Below are 19,935 nucleotides of genomic sequence, written 5' to 3' on the forward strand. Positions count from 1 at the left end.
TTGTTAGAGAGAAAGACAATATTTCAAGTAAGAATAAATAATTTAATTTCTTTGTGAAAAAGAATTTTTATTAAAAGTACTTTTCAATTTTTTCAATTTCTGACAAAAATTATTTAATGAATAATTTTACATAAATATTTCAAAATTAATTGGGATTTAAAAGGGTTGCCTTTACAATTTTTATATAAATAAATGAACTTCAAACGGTTTCAATTTGAAATTTTATAAAATTTCAATGTTGAATGAGATTAATTAGAAATTTTAATGAACTTAGATTTATTAAAAAAATTTAATAATTCAAAAGCTTTTAAAATTAGTTAAATTTTTCAATACATATTTAATTATTTATTAAAAATAATGAATTTATAGAAGAATTTTAGTTAAAAACACTACAAAATTTGAATTTTAAAGAAGTTACAAATGATTGCAGAAATTCAATTATTTTCAAAATTAATAAAATTCTTATCACAAAACTCAATTATATTCTAAATTTACAAAAATATCTCGACAAAATACCCATTATTATCTTTATAAATTAAAAAATTCTTCTTTAAAATTCAATTACTTTCAAAAATTTTAATAAAATTCGTGTCAAAATTTCAATTATTTTCAAAAATTTTCCTCATTTCAATGATTTTCAATATCTACTATTTTAATAAAAATACCCAAAGGAATTCGATTATTTATAAACAATTTTAATAAAATTGTACGCAAATATTTAATTTTTTTCATAAATAATAAAAAATTTACTGAAATTCCATTATTTTCATAAATAATAAAATTCTTAATTTTAAGAAACATTCAATTGTTCAATAAATTATTTATTTTTGTATTTAAATAGGTAATTGAATCTTGTGGAATTTTCTAGTATAACTTGATTTTAAAATAAATTTGTATTACTTTTTTAAATTAATAATCGAAAAATTCAGTTATTTTCACAAATAAAGTTTTCCACAAGAATTCAATTATTTAAACTAATAAAATTTTCATAATTTTGATTATATTTCGAAAAAATTAAGTATTTAAAACAACGTTCATAAAATTCTTATGAAGAATTTAATTACTTTCAAAAATAACAAAATTTTTCACAGAAATTTAATTCTTTTTAAACATTTTAATAAACTTTTCAGCAAAAATTAAATTATTTTCAAAAATAATAAAATTCTTCTCTGTAATTCAATTATTTTTGAGAATTATAATAAAATTCCTAGCAACTATTCAATTTTTTTAATAAATAATAAATTTCATAGCAGGATTTCAATTATTTTTAATACAATTTTACAGGAATTGCTCAAAAAATGTAATTATTCTTAAAAATTTTAATTTCAATTCCTCGAAAAAATGAATTATTTAAAAAAATATTTTTTGGAAGGATTGAATAATTATTTTCAAAAATTTAATGAAATTGTTCTAAAGAAATTAATTGTTTTAAATACAATTTTAATTAAATTTTTTTGAAATAATTCAATTATTTTTTTAAATTTTAATTAAATTTTATCTAAGAATTCAATTATTTACACAAATAATTTTTCGAAAGAATTCAATTATGTCAATAGATAAGAAAATTACTCCTGAAAATTCAATTATTTTGAGGTATGTATTTTAATAAAATTCTTTTCAAAATTCAATTATTTTCATAAATAAAAATATTCATCACAATAATTCAATTAATTTTAAAAGTAATAAATTTCTTCTTGGAAATTCCATTATTTTAAAAAATTCCAATAAATCGTTCGCAAGAATTCAATTATTTTGATAAATAATAAAATGCTTTTTAGGAATTCACCTATTTTCAAAAAAATTGAATAAAAAGCCACACAGACATTCAATTATTGTCAAAAATTTTAATAGAATTCTTTGTAAAATTTAATTATTTTTAAAAACTTTTCGCAATTCAATGATTTTTAATATCTACTATTTTCATAAAATTTCCAAACAGAATTCAATTATTTAAAAAATGGATTGTAAAAATTTTTGTAAGAATTCAATTCTTTTCATGGATAATAAAAATTTTCATCAATTCAGTTATTTAAATTAGAATTTGCATAAAATTATTCGAAAGAAATGAATTATTTAAAAATTTTTATAAAATTCTTCGCAAGAATTAAATTATTTTTTACAAATATATTTCAAATTCTTTCATCTTTTAATTGAATTGCGAAAAGTTTTTAAAGATAATTAAATTTTACAAAGAATTCTATTAAAAAATTTGGCAATAATTAAATGTCTTTGGGAAATTTTATTAAATTTTGTTGAAAATAATTGAATTCCTAAAAAGCATTTTATTGTATTTAAAACAATTAATTTCTTTCGAACAATTTTTATTAAATTTTTGAAAATAATTATTTAATCCTTCCAAAAAATATTTTAAAAAAACATTTTTTTAAATAATTGATTTTTTCGAGGAATTAAAATTAAGTTTTTAAGAATATTTAATATTATTACATTTTTTGAGCAATTCCTGTAAAATTGTATTAAAAATAATTGAAATCCTGCTATGAATTAAATTATTTTTTATAAATATATTTTAAATTCTTTCATGAATAATAAAATTTGTAGCAGGAATTCAATTTATTGTCAGGATAAGAAAAAAGTAAATATTTTTGATAAAATTTAGGAAAAAGTTAGGAAAATAAAAAATATGGAATTAAATTTTTGTCAATTTTGTGAAGTGAATAAAACGAGTTTTTTTGGGGGGTTTTTTTGACATTAAAAAAAATGACAATAACCCAGAAAAATTAATTTTCAAAACAAACAAATGAATGCAGAGAATTTGCTAACGGAAAGGGAAACTTACGATTATTATAATGTATAATGTATGTATATGTATATATCGCGAGTGGAGTTTGAAAAAAAACCGTTTCCTTAAAAAACGAAAATACTCTCCGAAAAGCGAGTATCAATAAAGCAATGGAAATAAGTTAAAATTTGAATCACTATCTTCCTGTATAATATTATAATTATAATATATATATATTATGTTTACCTATAATCGAAAATATTTATTTGAATATTCAACTACCTGGTATTCCCCACTTGAACTTCAAAGTATAAAGCAAGTGTCCCCACTCTTAAAAGACAATTTATACTCTTAACCCATCAAGATGAATGCTCTGTGCTCAGTTGGGACCGCAGGTACAATCAGGTACGATCTGCCGTACGTTTAAGATCGTTTAAATATTTTTCTCACTTGTTTTTCATTTTATATTTTTCATATAATAACAAATAATAATAATAATTTTAACCGGTAAAATGAAAACCGCTAGATAGCCGGTTTAAAAACGGGATAAAATTTTTATATATAAATATATATATATACACATATGAAAAGTAAGTCATTGATTGAGAAGTGCGTCAGTGAATGTATATATTAAAGCATCCGGCTGATGTGTGTGTAGTTGCTATAAAGTGATAAGGACTATTATATTATCTATGGTGCGTGGGTACCATTCAGTTGGTGACCGCGGTTGCTAATCTTAAGTTCAAATTCATGGATCTTGTAGTTTTTTGCAATTTAAAAAATTTTATTTTACAAACAAATTGAAAAAATTTGAATTTTTGCATTAAAAAAGAGGAATAATTAGAAACATTTTGTGTCCAAACAAAAATGTGTGGAGAATTATTTTGTTTTCTGAGGATACAATTGTTTACGACGTTATTTATTTTAGTTGTGAGTATTTTTTTCCATTGTTAATTAATTATTTGACAAAGAAAAAAAATTATTTTTATACTTATTATTCACTTATTCAATTTTCTATTTTGGAATATTGTAAATATTTTTTTTCCTACTCTACAATTTTCCATTTTGGGAAATTTTTATTTAGCGAAATTTGAATATTTATTGTTGAAAGGTCAAAGTGGAACTTGATTTAAAAGACAATTCATAAATATGGGTAGCAAAAATACTTTTGTTTCAAAATTCATTCGATGGCAATTAGTTTATTAATAAAAATTACTAGCATAACGGAAAAAGGGATAATAAAAGCGAGAATAATAATTTTTAATAATTAATAATAATGTCAGTAGTGCAAGTATTTTTATATAAAACAGTTTGAATAAATTTTGTAATTAATTATTTTAGAATAGTTATATAGTTATTTTATCATAATAATAATTATAATTATTCTATAACTAATTATTTTCTTACAATAATAATTACCATTATTTTACAGTTGATTATTTTATAATGATAATTACATTTATTTTGTTGTTAATTATTTTATCACAAATAATAATTTACAATTATTTTATAATTTATTTACTTACAAATATAGTACAGGTCCCTTCGTACAATTAGTGCGAATAATAATTAATTTTCAAGTCAGAAAATTATTTTAATAATTAATTTTTATTTTATAAATAAATATAAAAAATTTGTTGCATTTAAATTTTCCCTATTCGCGTTAATTTTGTGATTTTACTGCGCGAAGAGAGTGGAAATAATTAAAAATAAAATTGCAATTATTTTATAATTTGCATTTTATAAATAAAATTTTAAAAAAAATTGTTGTATATTTAAATTTCCTTGGTTTCTTTAGTTTTGTGATTTTATTCTTGGGCAAAGAACGAGTGGAAATAATTGAAAAAGTTTGTAAATCTTTGTTTGAAAGAAGTGAAATAAAATGAGAGAATATTGAAGGAAGGTAAAGTTTACCCAAATTGCAGAACTGTTGTTGTGAATAGCATTTAAAGACAAAAATTATCCCTTCTTCTCAGGTAGCAATTACAGTTACAGGAGGTATTAAGAGTTTAAATTTCACAGGTGCACATTTATTGCAACCCCAAGAAAAAGGTGTATTGTACATAAAAGAAAATTGTTTTCTATAGTTTGCAAAAACCTTTTCAGAACACTATTTTCTTATTTTATGCACTTTACATTTATATTTTTGAAATAGAAAAACGAATTTTTAATTATTTCTGCGAATTTGAAAATATTATTTTTATATTTCTTCGAATATTGTTCTTTTTTAATTCGAATTTTGTTTTTGTATTCGAAAATTGTTTTTTATTTGAATTTTTTTATTTGAGTTTTGTTTTTGTATTCGAAATTTGGTTCTTTATTCAAAAAATATTTGAATTTTGTTTTTGTATTTGAAATTTGGTTCTTCATTCAAAAAATATTTGAATTTTGTTTTTGTATTAGAAATGTGGTTCTTTATTCAAAAAATATTTGAATTTTGTTTTTGTATTCGCATATTGTTTTTGTATTCGAATTTTGTTTCTTTATTCGAAAAATATTCGAATTTTGTTTTTGTATTCAAATATTGTTTTTTATTCGATTTTTTTTATTTGCGTTTCGTTTTTGTATTCAAACTTTGTTTCTTTATTCGAAAAATATTTGAAAAATGTTTTTGTATTCGAATTTTGTTTCTTTATTCGAAAAATATTTGAATTTTGTTTTTGTATTCGAATATTATTGTTTTATTTGAATTTGATTTTTAATTCGATTTTTTTATTTGAGTTTTGTTTTTGTGTTCAAATTTTATTTTTATTTGAATTTTGTATTCCAATATTGTTGTTTTATTCAAATTTTATTTTAATTTAATTTTTTTTATTTGCATTTTGTTTTTGTATTAAAAAATTGTTTTTTATTCGAATTTTTTTATTTGAGTTTTGTTTTTGTATTCGAATTTTGTTTCTTTATCCGAAAAATATTTAAATTTTGTTTTTGTATTTGAATATTGTTGTTTTATTCGAATTGGATTTTTTAATTCGATTTTTATTCTTTGGATTTTGTTTTTGTATTCGAATATTGTTTTTTTATTTGGATTATATATTATTTGAGTTTTATCTTTGGATTCGAATTTTGTTTCTTTATTCGAAAAATATTCGAATTTTGTTTTTGTATTCGAATATTGCTGTTTTCTTTAAATTTGATTTTTTAATTCGATTTTTTTTAGTTTTCTTTTTTTATTCAAATTTTATTTTTATTTGAATTTATAATTTGAATTTTTTATTTGAATATTGTTGTTTTTTAAATTTCTATTTAGCTTTTTTAATTCGAATATTTTTATTCGAAGTTTTTTTATCTGAATTTGATTTTTTCATAATTCGAATTTTCTTTTATTCGAATATTGTTTTTTCAATTCAAATTTTGTTTTTTATGCAAACATTGTTTTTTGTTTGAATTCTTTTTTTATTTGAATTTTTTCTATTCGAAATTTGCTATTATTCGAATTTTTTCTTCCTTTTATTCGAACATTTTCCTTTTTGCTATTTTTGAAAATGACAAAAGTTCCTCTTTATAAAAATCTCATTAAATTTTTATTAATAAAGAACGAAATATAATTGGAAGTTGGATGAATTAAATTTAAAGTCGATTAAAATACAATGAAACGCGAAAGAAAAAAATTTTTTCATTATCGCACAGAAGCAAAAAAAGAAAATAAAAAAAGAAATAACGGAACTTGAATTACTTGCAAACGATATCATCTCACTCGATTGACTGGAATGCAAAATTTTTATTACTGCAGCAAATTATTACTGCGAAATTGCACAGTTAAATAATTTACAATTATCGCGTATAAATTTTTTTTGTTTTCAAACTGTATTTTCATTGACACTAAATTTAATTTTACTGCATTGTCCTTTCATATATAATTGATATAAAATCGTTCTACATTTCACTGAAAACTTAATTTTCAATTAAAAAAAAGAAACAATTTGTTTTTGAATTAATATGAATGATATAATTTTTTATTATTTTGAATCATTTGGAATTATTTTGGATTAGAAAATATTTAAAATAATAAAAACAACGATACAACTACAATAGAACAAAAAATGTTATTTTCGACAATTATTTTGTATAAATAGATAATAATTGATACCATAGTAAGCGCGTATTTTAAATATATTTTTTTATATAAACGAGGAAATGACAAATGAAAATTATAAAATTTCCCATTTTGAATTATTCATATATTGTGCATTAAATATACATTGAAAATAATCGATCTTTAATGTCATTATAATAAGTGCGTTTAAAAATAAATTTTCTTTTAAATATAATTAAAAAAAACAAATTTTTATTAATTAAATTATTAATTGTATTAATAAAACTTTTATTAATTTTATTAATAAAAATTTTATTTGAAATTTTTAATCAAATAAAATTTATTTTAAAGAAATAAATAATTCAGTAGACAAATATAACGGTTTTCTATATGTTTAATGTTTATTAATAATTTTTAATGTTGAGTTGAAGTTTTATTTTAATAATATATTATGTTTGTTAAATAATTATTATTATAAAGTTATTTTAAATTATTGTACAGTAAATGTAGAAAATAAATAAATAAATTAAATAACGTGATGATATTAAAATGAAAAGAAATAATTTGAAAAAAATAAATAATATTAATATTAATGAAATAAATAATAAAATAATGTAAACTCCATATATTATATAAATATATAAATTTCTCGTATAAAAGTAAATGGATTTTTATATACATTTTCCTGTATAAATTTTTTTTTTATCATTTTGAAAACTAACAAAAATATCTCTAGATTTATAAAATGCAAATTATTTAATGAAACCGGATTTTTGACCGGTATTCAACCATCTTGACCTTCCTTTATATATGTGAGAGAAACAAGTTTGTCAGTCAAGTATAAATTATTCTTCTAGACAGATATATAATGCATTTTAATGTGAATTGGAGTATATAAAGAAATATATTAATTAATGATAAAGTCATCATTCAAAACATCATTTTTTTTTTTTTTTTTTTTTTTTTTTTTTTTCTAATGAATATTGGAAATTGAAATATTGAAATGTATTTCTTTTCCTCAAATTATCATTTTTCTTGCTATTAATGACATTTTCAATGATGTACTATTCGTAATTTTTAAACTGCAATGCATTTTGATTGATTTGCGTGAGTTTGCATGTTATGAATATAACGGAAAATTTTTATTCTCTCTTTTGTTCTCGTAAATGATTGAAGGGAAAAAATTTGAAAATATCTTTTTTTTTGACCTTTTACTATTATTGATATTCCATTTTCAAAATAGTCGGATGTAGGAAAAAATTTTTTTTTTAAATTCTAATTCGAAACACTTTGGAATTTAAATTTAAAAAATACGAAAAATTGAAGATAAATTTTTTCTTTTAAGTGGAACTTAAATTTGGAATTTTAATTTCTAGTCTATAAAAATGATTAGTTATGGAATAAAAATGATTAGTTATGGAAAATGTTGAAATTAGGAAATTTTAATGAAAATGTGTATATATCATTCATATTGAGATACGATGACTTCATTCGGGGAATATTTTTAAATTTCCTAAGCAGCAGTTAAATGACATTTTTAAACATATGATGGAACTTTTGTTTGTCTATTCATCTAATATTCAAATTTTTCATTAGCATAGATGAAAAAAAAATTTTTTTTTCCTTTCTTTGTACAAATTCTATTTTTCTTTATACACTATGAAAATATGAGAAAATTGATTTTTATTTTAGAACCAAATTTTTATTTAAATTTTTTTATAGATAAATTTAGAAAAAATTAGAATTTTTTTTTGTAAACAGTTGTGACATGTGTGTATACAATACTTATTAAATTCCGATAGAATTATACAGAGAAGATTTTGACAGAATGAGAATAACTATTTTGAAACACGCAAATGATATTTCGAATGTGTTCATGTGTTTAATAAGATTCACTTGAAACATTGTGACCTCAATGAAAAGTGAATAAAATTTGTAGTAAATTATAAATTTAGTAAATTTGTAATAATTTTTTTAATAATTATTCTTTTTTTCTTTATTTATTTTTGAAAATACGGGGGTTTAAAAAAAGAAAAAATTTTCTGTGCAATGTTCCGAATTTTACAAGGAAATATTAAATAAATATTTCTGAAATACGTAAAAATGATATTAAAATTAAATTAATAGTAATACAATGAATGAAAATTAATAATAAAATAGATTAAAATTAATAACAAAATAAAGTACATTTAAAGGTATTCCACAATAATTATATGAAAAAGTGAAATTAAAACTAAAAAAAAACATCAAACTATTTAATTAAAAAAATTTTAGTACACTTCTTCGTTTTTTGTTCATTTAAAAGTTATTTGCACTCTATAAGCGTAAAATCAATTGAGACTACAGAGAATTATTATTCTTATGGGATAAGTGAAAAAGTTGTTCATAATTCATAAAAGTTTCCAGTTGAAAAGTGAATTCTTTTGAAAATCAAACTATTAATTAATTTGTCAATAAGTTTCTCATCTCTTCAATTAAAATTAAAAATTAATTATCTTCTTACCATATACAGTACGAAAACCTAGCACGTCAGTCATATCCCATGAGTGGGAGTGAGACAGACTTATGCGATTCCCATACTTTCCTATGACTGACGGATAGCTTTTCTTACTGTATATATAAATTTCAATAATTAAATTTTTACTATTTTATGGATAAAAAAATAAATTAATAAATTAACCAATTAATTCAAATTACTTAATTTTTAATTATTCAATTTTATTTTTTAAAAGTAATTGAAAATAATTGAAAATATTTGAAAATATTGTTAAAAATAATTGAAAATATTGTTACTGCCAATAATTGCAAATATTATTAAAAATGATTGAAAATATTATTGAAAATAGTTGAGATTATTATAATAATTGAAAATATTGCTAAAAGTAATTTAAAATATTTGAGATTATTATTGTTGGAAATAATTGAAAATATTAAAAATAATTGAAAATATTATTGGAAATAATTCAAAATATTAAAAATAATTGAAAATATTACTGGAAATATTAAAAATAATTGAAAATATTAAAAATAATTAAAAATATTTGAGATTATTATTGTTGGAAATAATTGAAAATATTAAATTGAAAATAATATAAATTTTAACAAAATAATGTAAAATTTGAATGTTTTCTAATTTATTTTAGATGATTCAAAGGGTCACGAATTTCCCTCAAAAGACTGACTACATGTATCAATCAAATAATTATAGAAGAATGAATCCACAATTTCAACAAAGAACACAAAATTTCTCATTCAATGAAAATGACTCCAGTCAGGGGAGAATGACAAGTGACGATACGCACCGTGGTAATTATTTTTTTTTCCATTCAAATTACATTGAAATTAAATTAAATTAACCAACATTTACATTTACATTTACTAACAAAAATGCATGAAAATCAATTTTTCAGTAAAATAATAATTGTGCTTACAAAAGAAAAATTCAATTATTGCAGAGATTTTTTTTTTTTTTTTTTTTACATAAAAAGCTAAATATTGCCTTAATAATAAAATACTAAATTTGCAATAAATTTTAAGTGAATAAATTTGAAAAGAATCTTAAATTAATAAATTTGAAAGGAAGTTTAATTTGAAAATTTTTTAATAAATTTTACAAAAAAAATTGATATGAAAATTTTACATAAATTTAGTTACAGAAAAGATAATTTATTGATAGTAATACTGAAAGTAATAATTAATTATTTGAAAGCAATTTTATTTTCAGCAGTTTTTAGATTAATAATAATTATTAACACTTAAAATATTTACAATAAGCTTCGTGTTTAATATTTTTCAAGTTTATTTATTTTTTTTTTTTAATTAATAATTAATATTAACGCTTAATTTTTATAATAAGCTTCGTCTTTTTTTTTGTTTCTGGTTTTCATCATCAGGTGATAATAGGTACAACATGATTAAATTTGAGGAAACAATTGCCTCTCCCTTGAGCATTTATTTTAATTCTCGTTTTGATTTCCCGGGTAAGGAAATGTCCTCGACAACTCAAAGGCCAAGATTTAATTGGGGCGTTAACAATCGTCAAAAAGTAACAAATCAAAAAACAATTCCTGGTAATATTGAATAATCAAATAATTTTTTTAGCATTAAAAAAACAAAAATTATAAAAACAAATATTATAAAAAATATTATAGAGCCGAAATAAGTGAAACTGTGGCCACTTGAAAAATTTTTCCCCCTACAATATTTTACAAAAAAAAAAATATTTATTTTTGAAGTAATCAGGCCTGATTACTTCAAAAATAAAATTTTTTTTTGTAAAATATTGTAGGGGGAAAAATTGTACTCATATATCTACCAAAAATCATAGATAACTTGAAAATTGAAGACAAAAATTTTTTAAGTTGACGGTTTCACTTATTTTGGCTCTATAATAAATAGAATAAATAATATTTATAACTTTTTCTAAATCATTAGAAATCAAATTATGGCATTGATTTAGAAAAATGTATTTATTTTTTAAATTCACAAATTATATTATTTATATAAATATTGTATATACTTGAGTATTATGTAGGTTTTTTTATTGATAGGTGACTTTTAAATATGTGCCTATTGCCAACCTGAACGCTTTCTTTCATTCTACAGACACTATTCATCTGTTTCAATATTAATAATATTATTAATAATAACAAAAATAGTAATAATAATAAAATAAAAAATTAATAAATTAATAATTGTAATTATATTTATTTATAATTTATTATTATATTTAGTTCATGCCTTTCAGCTTTGAACTTTCTGAATAATAATAATAATGATAATAATAATAATAATGATAATAATAATAATAATAATAATAACAATAATAATTATATTAATTTATTTATTGCTTATTATACATTGTTTATGTCTTTGGGCTTTGATCGTAAATAATAATAGTAATAATGATATAGTAGGGGAACATAGTCTAGGTCGGCCACCTTTTTGACTTTTGTTTATAACTTTTTTTTAAAAATGAATTTGGACAATTGAAGTATATGGTTGGAAAGTCCTGTTTAATAGGAACATTTTTTCTGTACAAAGTAAATTGACAGGTTTAAAAATGAAAAAGTTATAAAGATTTAAAAAAAAAAAAATTTGTAGTCCAGGTTGGCCATTACAGTCAAGGTCGGCCATGTTTAAAATTCAAAGGGCATTAATCGTTAAAAAATAAAATAACATGTTTGGAGTTACGGAAAATTGATTCTTTATTGTTTACAGTTTGTAACTTAATGAAATAACAAAATAATAACAATAAACAATATAAAAAAATAAATATAAATAAAAAAAAGTTTTGCACTAAAATATTAATAAAATTAAATAAAAATATTAATAAGATGATCAATTATATTATGAGTTATACAGAATTGCAGTTTTTGCAAATGAAGTAGCTCGTCCTCAACTTTGCGCATTTTAAACACATAGTGGCCGACCTTGACAGTAAGTAACATTACCGAATTGTTGTAACCATAAAGAAATACGTTTCGGGATTCGATTTTTTACTTTGTTTTCCTTTCAACCATGAGTCCCACAAATTTTCTGCATACTTGCCTTGACGATTCAATTTGTTTTTTATCTTTTATTAATGGTTTTTCACATTATGCACAAAACTTTTTTTGAGCTTTTTTTGTACCGACGTCACAGAAAACACAATTTTCGATTTTCCGAAAATGTAATTGAACAAAAAGTTAGGTTTCACTAAGACAAGCTTCGACAAAAATGCGCGTAGGTGGCGCTAGTGAACTTGACAAAAAAACGCGAGTGGCCTACCTAGACAGTAGGCCAACCTTGACTACATTCCCCTAATAATAATATTAATAAAAATAATAAATTAATAATAATAATAATAATAATAATAATAATAATAATAATTTATAAATATGCATTAACAAAATAAAATTTGACAAAAATTGTTCTCTTTTTCGATATATTGACAGCAACTAAAGACACGTATGATGATATAAGTTCGAGGATAATATTTCCTGGTCAGGAGAATGTTCCAGTGCGAACAGCAACAAATAATCTCGTTCCAGTTTGTAAGGAGAAAACATTTTGTGAAAATGTCACAAATTATCCGGAAGATTTACTTAATAATATCATTAAAAAATCTGGGGACTTGAAAATTTTTACAGGATCTGATGTTGTGAGTAAATCTTTATAGTCAATTATAGGATTTAAATCGATCCAATAATTAAATTTAATTGGACTAAATAAAATTTTTTTGGTTCAAAAAAAATTCATTTGGATCAAATTACATTCATCTGGACACAAGAAAAATTATTTGATTCAAATTAAATTTATTTGAACCAAATAAACTTTATTTGAATAAAATTATATTTTTTGTAACAAAATGAACATTAATTTAACCAAATAAAATTTATTTCAACCAAATAAACTTTTTTTGAATAAAATTATATTTATTTGAACAAAATGAACATTATTTTAACCAAATAAAATTCATTTGAATCAAATTAAATTTATTTGAACCAAATAAACTTTTTTGGATAAAATAAACTTTATTTGAATAAAATTATATTTATTTGAACAAAATGAACATAAATTTAACTAAATAAAATTTATTTGAACTAAATAAACTTTTTTTGAATAAAATAAACTTTATTTGAATAAAATTATATTTATTTGAACAAAATGAACATTAATTTAACCAAATAAAATTAATTTGAATCAAATTAAATTCATTTGAATCAAAATAAACTTTATTTGAATCAAATTACATATATTTATTTGAACAAAATGAACATTATTTTAACCAAATTAAATTTATTTAAATCAAATTAAATTTATTTGGACACAATAAGATTTATTTGAACCAAATTAAATTTATTTGGACAAAATAAACTTTATTTGGATAAAATAAACTTTATTTGAACCAAATTTTAGGAACATTATCAACAGTAGTTTTGAATCAATAGAGAATTAAGAATTAATTAAATTAAAAATATATAATTAAGAAATTTAAATTTCCGACAATTTAAATCAATAACGATATAAATAATTTATAAATATAAAAATAAATTGTAATTTTTTTCCCTTTATTACTTCAATTCTTTCTCTCATATTTTCGCATTTTTTCGAATTCAGGAATTGGATATAGCGCAGAGATTGGACTTTGATGCTGACTATTCACTTTGCAATTCAAACGTAAGTATTTTCATTTATTTTATATAAATCAGAATATTCAATTTACTCTTCTATTTTTCATAAACAATTGAAATTCCTTCTTTTTTTTTAAGGAACGAATTATTTATCCCAAAGCAGCGGAAGCACAAAATGATAAGTGGTATTTTATAATAAATATGAAGAATTTTACTCAAGGAGTAAGAGTAGAAACTTGCAGGTAATTATTTCAAATTGTATATTTTATAGAAATGAAAAATTAAAGTCAAGAAAAGTGTCTTTGATTTAAAGAAATTATTTCTGATTTTTTTTTTTTTTTTTTGTTGCATAAAGAATTTTCTTTGATCAACAAAAAAAGTTGTTATATTGAAAAGACTTTTATTCGAATTAAAGAAATGAATTTTTATTTAAATATGCAGAATTGTTTTGTTCCAGTCAAAAAAAAAAATTTTTTAAAAAGAAGCTTTTTAAGGAGAAAACAATTTTTTTGATTTAAGCAAATTTTCCTTAAATCCCAGAAATTTGTTCTTTGAATGAAAGAAATTTTATCAATGGCATAGGGTCAAAGAAATAATTCTTTACTTTAAATAGTGAAACTTTCTTTAAAACAAATAAATTATTTTTGAAAGAAATAAATTATTCTTGAATCAAATAAATTATTTTTGAATGAAATAAATTATTCTTGAATCGAATAATTATTTTTGAATGAAATAAATTATTCTGTAATCAAATAATTATTTTTGAATGAAATAAATTATTCTTGAATCAAATAAATTATTTTTGAACCGAAGAAATTTTCTTTAAATGAAAGAAAAATTAATTTTCAATCCAAGAAACAAGTGAAAGCAAATGATTTCTTAAAATCAAGAAAAAACTTTTTTCTGTACGTATATATAAAAATAACAATAATTATTATTTTTTTCAGTGACGAGGGTGGTGAATGTAACTTAATTGGATCGAGTTTTATAGAAGGTTATAAAACATTTTGCAAACAAAATTACATTGTTCAAAAATTAGCAGTTGTCGCACACGATGGAATGTCAATCACAGAGGAATTATTTCGATTTCCAACGAGTTGCTGCTGTCACAGTCAGTTTTTGGGACATACACTTGATCGTATGGGATTTCCTTTAGCAAAGTCAAATGTCACGCCAGTGCCGAAAAAAACGTGAGGAAAAAAATTAATTTTTTTTTTACATAACATTATGACAAATTGCAAAAGAAAAATTGTTCCTAAAAAAAACCAGCTGTGAATTTCCTAGAAATTCCAAATTATTACATTTTATTTTTTTTAATGACACTTTTACGAGCACAAATTAAAGGCAGTAAAAGATATGTATATAAGAAAAAAATTGTATATACGTACATATATATATGTATTTAATAATTAAGATGAGTTTAGTTTTTTTTTAAGAGAAAAAGTTTGTCTTCTCATGAGATGCACATTCATATTACAGTGGGACATATAATGTTTTTACGTTCCATTTAAAAAAAAAAATATTTTAATATATTTATATAAGTGATAATCTTGAGATTTTGTATTTAATTACTCATAAACAAGAAATTGAATCTGGTTTTATATATACATATATATATATATATATATATATATATATATATATATATATATATATACCGGATAGTACTGAATTTATGGGTGATATTTATCTGAGAAGCAGAGTGAAATTTCAGGCTTTATATAGAAAATTTATGTGTATTTTCATGGAAACTCAAAAGATTGAATTTTGTTTATTGCTCTGTTTTTTAATTGAAACTGTGATTGAAATTTTTTAATTGATCCCTGTGTACTAACTTTCAAAAGATATACGCATATATAGATAATTTTATATCGATAAGAAAAACATTCAAGATGACTGGAATCAATGTTGTTTAATTTTTAATGATAAAATTTCCTTTTCTTTTCTTTAATAATAATAAAAAAAAGAAATTGGCATTTTGATTATAAAATTAAATACATTTTTGATATTGTCAGGCCTCGGACTCAAGTGAATATTTTTTTTATCAATTTATTCAGTAAGAAAATTAATTCTCTAGGAATAAAGATAAACCTAAAAAAAGAATAAAATTAGCAAATTAAAATGAATTCGAAATTTAAATCCATTTATATTAATTTTCAAAGACAGGGCTCGGATCGTCTTTAAGACTCAAAAAAAAGTCGCTTTAGTCGCATAAATTTACAACAAAAGTTACGAAAAGTCGCATAAAATTTTCGAAAAAGTCGAAAAAAAAGTCGCATGAAATCTTATAAAAAAAACGACAAAAAGAAAACACAAAATTGGAAAAAAATCACATTTCTCGACAACAGATACATTAATATCAAACAATCCGGAATAAAATTTTAAAAAATTAAATAAAATTCATAGCAAAATTTTAATTAGGTATTTATAACATTTTTTTTTTTAAATTCTCTTTCAAATGTCAATTATTTTTATAAATAATAAAATTCTTCTCCAAAATTAAATTATTATTATTATTATTTTCAAAATTTCTGATAAAATTCTTTGTAAAATTCAATTATCTTCAAAAGTAAGAAAATTCTTGGCAAAAATTAAATTATTTTCAAAAATGTTTTTTAAATTCTTCTCAAAATTCCAATTATGTTTATAAATATTAAAATTCTTCTGCAAAATTCAATTACTTTTAAACATTAAAAAAAATCTAAACTTTTAATCAATTTTAAAAAAATCTGTTCAATATTTCAATTATCTTTATAAATAATAAAATTCTTCTCTGAAATTCAATTATTTGCAAAGAATTTTAATAAAATTCTTGTCAAAATTTCAATTAACTTTATAAATAATAAAATTCAACCTAGAAATTCAATTATTTTCAAAATTAATAAAATTCTTCGCAGAAATTCAATTATTTTCAAAATTTTTTTTTTAATTTTTATTTAAAATTTTCATTTTTTTCATAAATAATAAAATTCATCTTGGAAATTTAATTATTTTCAAAAGTTCTGATACAATTTTTTGCAAAATTCAATTATTTTCAAAAATTTTTTTCAATTCTCCCCAAAATTTCAATTATCTTTGTAAATATCAACATTCTTCTGCAAAATTAAATTACTTACTAATGTTTTATAAATTTGTTCCCAGTAATTCAATTATTTGCATAAAAAATAATTTAAAAAATTTTTTTTTATGTCTTATAATATAAAATAATGATTTTATCACTCGGTCATCTTTAATTGTTATAAAACATGAAGACATCGATTGCTCCGAGTCGAAGACTCGGAGTGATCGATTTCTTCATGTTTTATAACAATTTTTTATAAGTTGTCTAATTTCAAAAAGGTTTTAGTTTGAATCTTTTGAAGAATTTTAATTTCTATGGAAAAATAATAATTAAATATTTATTTAAAAAAGAAGTTATTGATGTTTTTGAAAAATATGCAAGAAATTTGTAAATAAATGTAACAGAACATTTTTTTGACTCAAACTTTTCCCTATTTAAAAAAAAAATTTTTTAATTTCATTCGCATTTTACTAAAAAAAATCTCGAAAAAGTCGATTAGTCGCATTTTTTCACAAAAAAGTCGCACAATCCGAGCCCTGCAAAGAGAATCAAAATGGACGTGATATTCTCCACCTGCGAACGCCAAGGTCACCGCTAGATGGTAGTTGAGTTTTTTCTTGGAATTTTTACTGACACCTGGTGGTGACCTTGGCGTTCTCAAGTGAACAAATTAAACCATTTTCTAAATTAAGTCCGAGGCGTGTATTTTACAATTAAATAAAATTTTTATCATTGCAATTAAATAAATTTTTACTATTACAATTAAATAAGTTTTTAACTTTTTTAAAATTAAATAAATTTTTCTATTAAAATTATATGCATTTTTACCTTTTTTAAAATAAAAACTTTACTAAAAGTTTACCTGTTTGAAAATTAAATAATTTTTTAATACCATTTCAATGAAATAAATTATTGTAATATTAAAAATTTCTTTTCGAAATTTGAATTATTAATGCAAAAATAAATTTTCCTTTTGCACTGAAAATTTTTTGAATACTGGCATGCTATATATTTATAGGGAAACATAAGCATGTAGCTAAAAACATATGCGCAGAAAACTCTTGAATCTCTTTCTTGGAAACTCTCTTTTATCGAAATAGGGAAAAATATTGTATCAAAATGAGATAAGACGAATTCAATCCATGAAACGTAAGTAGAGCGTTAAAGGATATCATTTTCATATATTTCCTATTTGTACAATATTCTGTGTAAAAAAAAAAGATAAAGAAAGTCATAGAAAAATTTTATGCAAAAATTTCTTTGCTTGAAAAATAAATTTTCAATTTTTTTTTTTTTTTTTTGTTGATTTATTTAAAATGAAGCTTTGAAATTTGAATTTTTGTTGGAATTTCCCGTTTGAAATATTTGAATGATATAAATGGTTATACTGCATTTATATACAGTAAGAAAAGCTATCCGTCAGTCATAGGAAAGTATGGGAATCGCATAAGTCTGTCTCACTCCCACTCATGGGATATGACTGACGTGCTAGGTTTTCGTACTGTATATAAATATTACGATTTTGTTTTTGTAAATTGAAAGAAAAAGAATCAAATAATGTAAATGTATAGATTAAATTTCTCTTTATGTGATATTACAACTAATTAGTTTGAATCAGAATATTATTATTTACTGTGAAAATATTTTATGTTCATAGAGTTCTGAATGTTCAAATGAAGGAAATTTTAAAAAATTGAAAAAAAAGAATTGTCTAAAATTCAAATTTTAATATCATAAAACTGCGAAAATAATTTTAAAAACAGTTTCAAAATTATTTTTTTCTAAATATTTTTCTTTAGTATTTACTCTCAAACTAGAAATTAATCACAAAAATTAAATGTGACTCGTTGGAAAGGTAAACATTTTATGTTATGTTTATAATTTTTGGTGAATAAAAGTGAAGAAATCAAAGTGTAATTAATTTTTAATGTTAAAATTTGTAGACAAAACATTTCGGTTTATTTGAACATTCAAAACTTGTGGTTCATTTTTGAAATAAATTAAATGATTGTATTTCTTATACACTTATTCTTAAAGTCTATATTATGTTAATAAATAATAATTAATTAGATGTAATAAAGTATATGATTAAATGTTTATAAATATCGTCGAAGAAAATGTGTATGTTTTCTTAATTCTTATTTTCTTTTTGGTGTCATAATATAAATATAATTGCATTCCATCTGATTTGATGCTTATTTAATTAATTATGTATATACATTTGAATCGTGAACGTTAAGGACCTCAAAGGAGTAACATCCCGAGGATCGATGTTTGACGTTTCAACGCTTTAATCACAAAATTTTGCATTTGCGATGAAACACTTTGGTAAATACAGTGGAAATCGATGAGAAAGTCTATTTTACAACGAAATGGTTTGCTTTTAATCAATTTTCAAATGAAGGACTTTTCATGTTATCGGCTTTTAACTTTTAATCAAAAAGGAAGAAAAAAAAATGTTTCAACTAGAAATAACCAGAATTCTAGGCATGCTTAATATTTCATTCAGGCGTGTGCTTCTTTTGCAAAAATATTTTGAATTATTCTTTTTTTTCAATTCTTCATTTTTTTGGCGAAGTGATAAATTTTTAGAGAAATGATTTCTTTTTTCAGGAACCTTTTTCAAGATTTTGACATAATTTGTGAATTAGATATATATTTTTATTATATAATTTCTTATTAATATACGAATTCAAATTTTCGTTTTTTGAATTTCGCGCCAATAGTTCTTCAAATTGCCGCCTAGATGGCATGAAAGTTCTCTCACAAACGAAATGGGTATGTTTTCGTTGCCTGCACTAAGTGTAACTTTTACACCACCTCAAGAGTAGGTGCAGAAAGTGTAGCGAAATGTATGGTAAAATTACGTCACATCCGGCAAAGAGAATAGCAATAATAATAAATAAATAAATTTTTGTTAATGGATGCATTGAGAGCAAATGGAAAAAAATTATTCTATTTATTTTAATCTATTAAACTTTTA

General features: G+C 21.0%; 2 protein-coding genes across 3 annotated transcripts in view; both read left to right on the top strand.

Moving 5' to 3' along the window:
* LOC122511377 (RYamide receptor) overlaps positions 1–19,935 on the top strand; it is a 199,893-nt gene that overhangs the window by 67,778 nt on the left and 112,180 nt on the right. The gene's annotated exons all lie outside the window — the stretch shown is intronic.
* Positions 3,110–19,139, top strand: LOC122511379 (protein spaetzle). 2 transcript variants are annotated; one of them, XM_043626572.1, is made up of 8 exons: positions 3,110–3,670; positions 9,920–10,082; positions 10,670–10,846; positions 12,713–12,918; positions 13,878–13,937; positions 14,030–14,133; positions 14,839–15,081; positions 17,971–19,139. In XM_043626572.1, exons 1-8 carry the CDS (start codon positions 3,608–3,610, stop codon positions 17,978–17,980), a joined length of 1,026 nt encoding a protein of 341 aa, XP_043482507.1. In that variant the 5' UTR covers positions 3,110–3,607; the 3' UTR covers positions 17,981–19,139. The 2 variants fall into 2 exon arrangements, with proteins under 2 accessions (XP_043482507.1, XP_043482508.1); XM_043626573.1 differs by lacking the exon at positions 10,670–10,846.

The sequence above is a fragment of the Leptopilina heterotoma genome, unplaced genomic scaffold (assembly GCF_015476425.1).
Source record: "Leptopilina heterotoma isolate Lh14 unplaced genomic scaffold, ASM1547642v1 Lhet_81, whole genome shotgun sequence".
NCBI lineage: Eukaryota > Metazoa > Arthropoda > Insecta > Hymenoptera > Figitidae > Leptopilina > Leptopilina heterotoma.

Coding starts and splice junctions, on each gene's coding strand:
- LOC122511379 (XM_043626572.1), top strand. CDS start 3,608: ATGTGTGGAGAATTATTTTGTTTTCTGAGGATACAATTGTTTACGACG. Junction 10,083..10,669: donor AAGTGACGATACGCACCGTG/GTAATTATTTTT, acceptor TTTCATCATCAG/GTGATAATAGGTACAACATG. Junction 13,938..14,029: donor ATTCACTTTGCAATTCAAAC/GTAAGTATTTTC, acceptor TTTTTTTTTAAG/GAACGAATTATTTATCCCAA.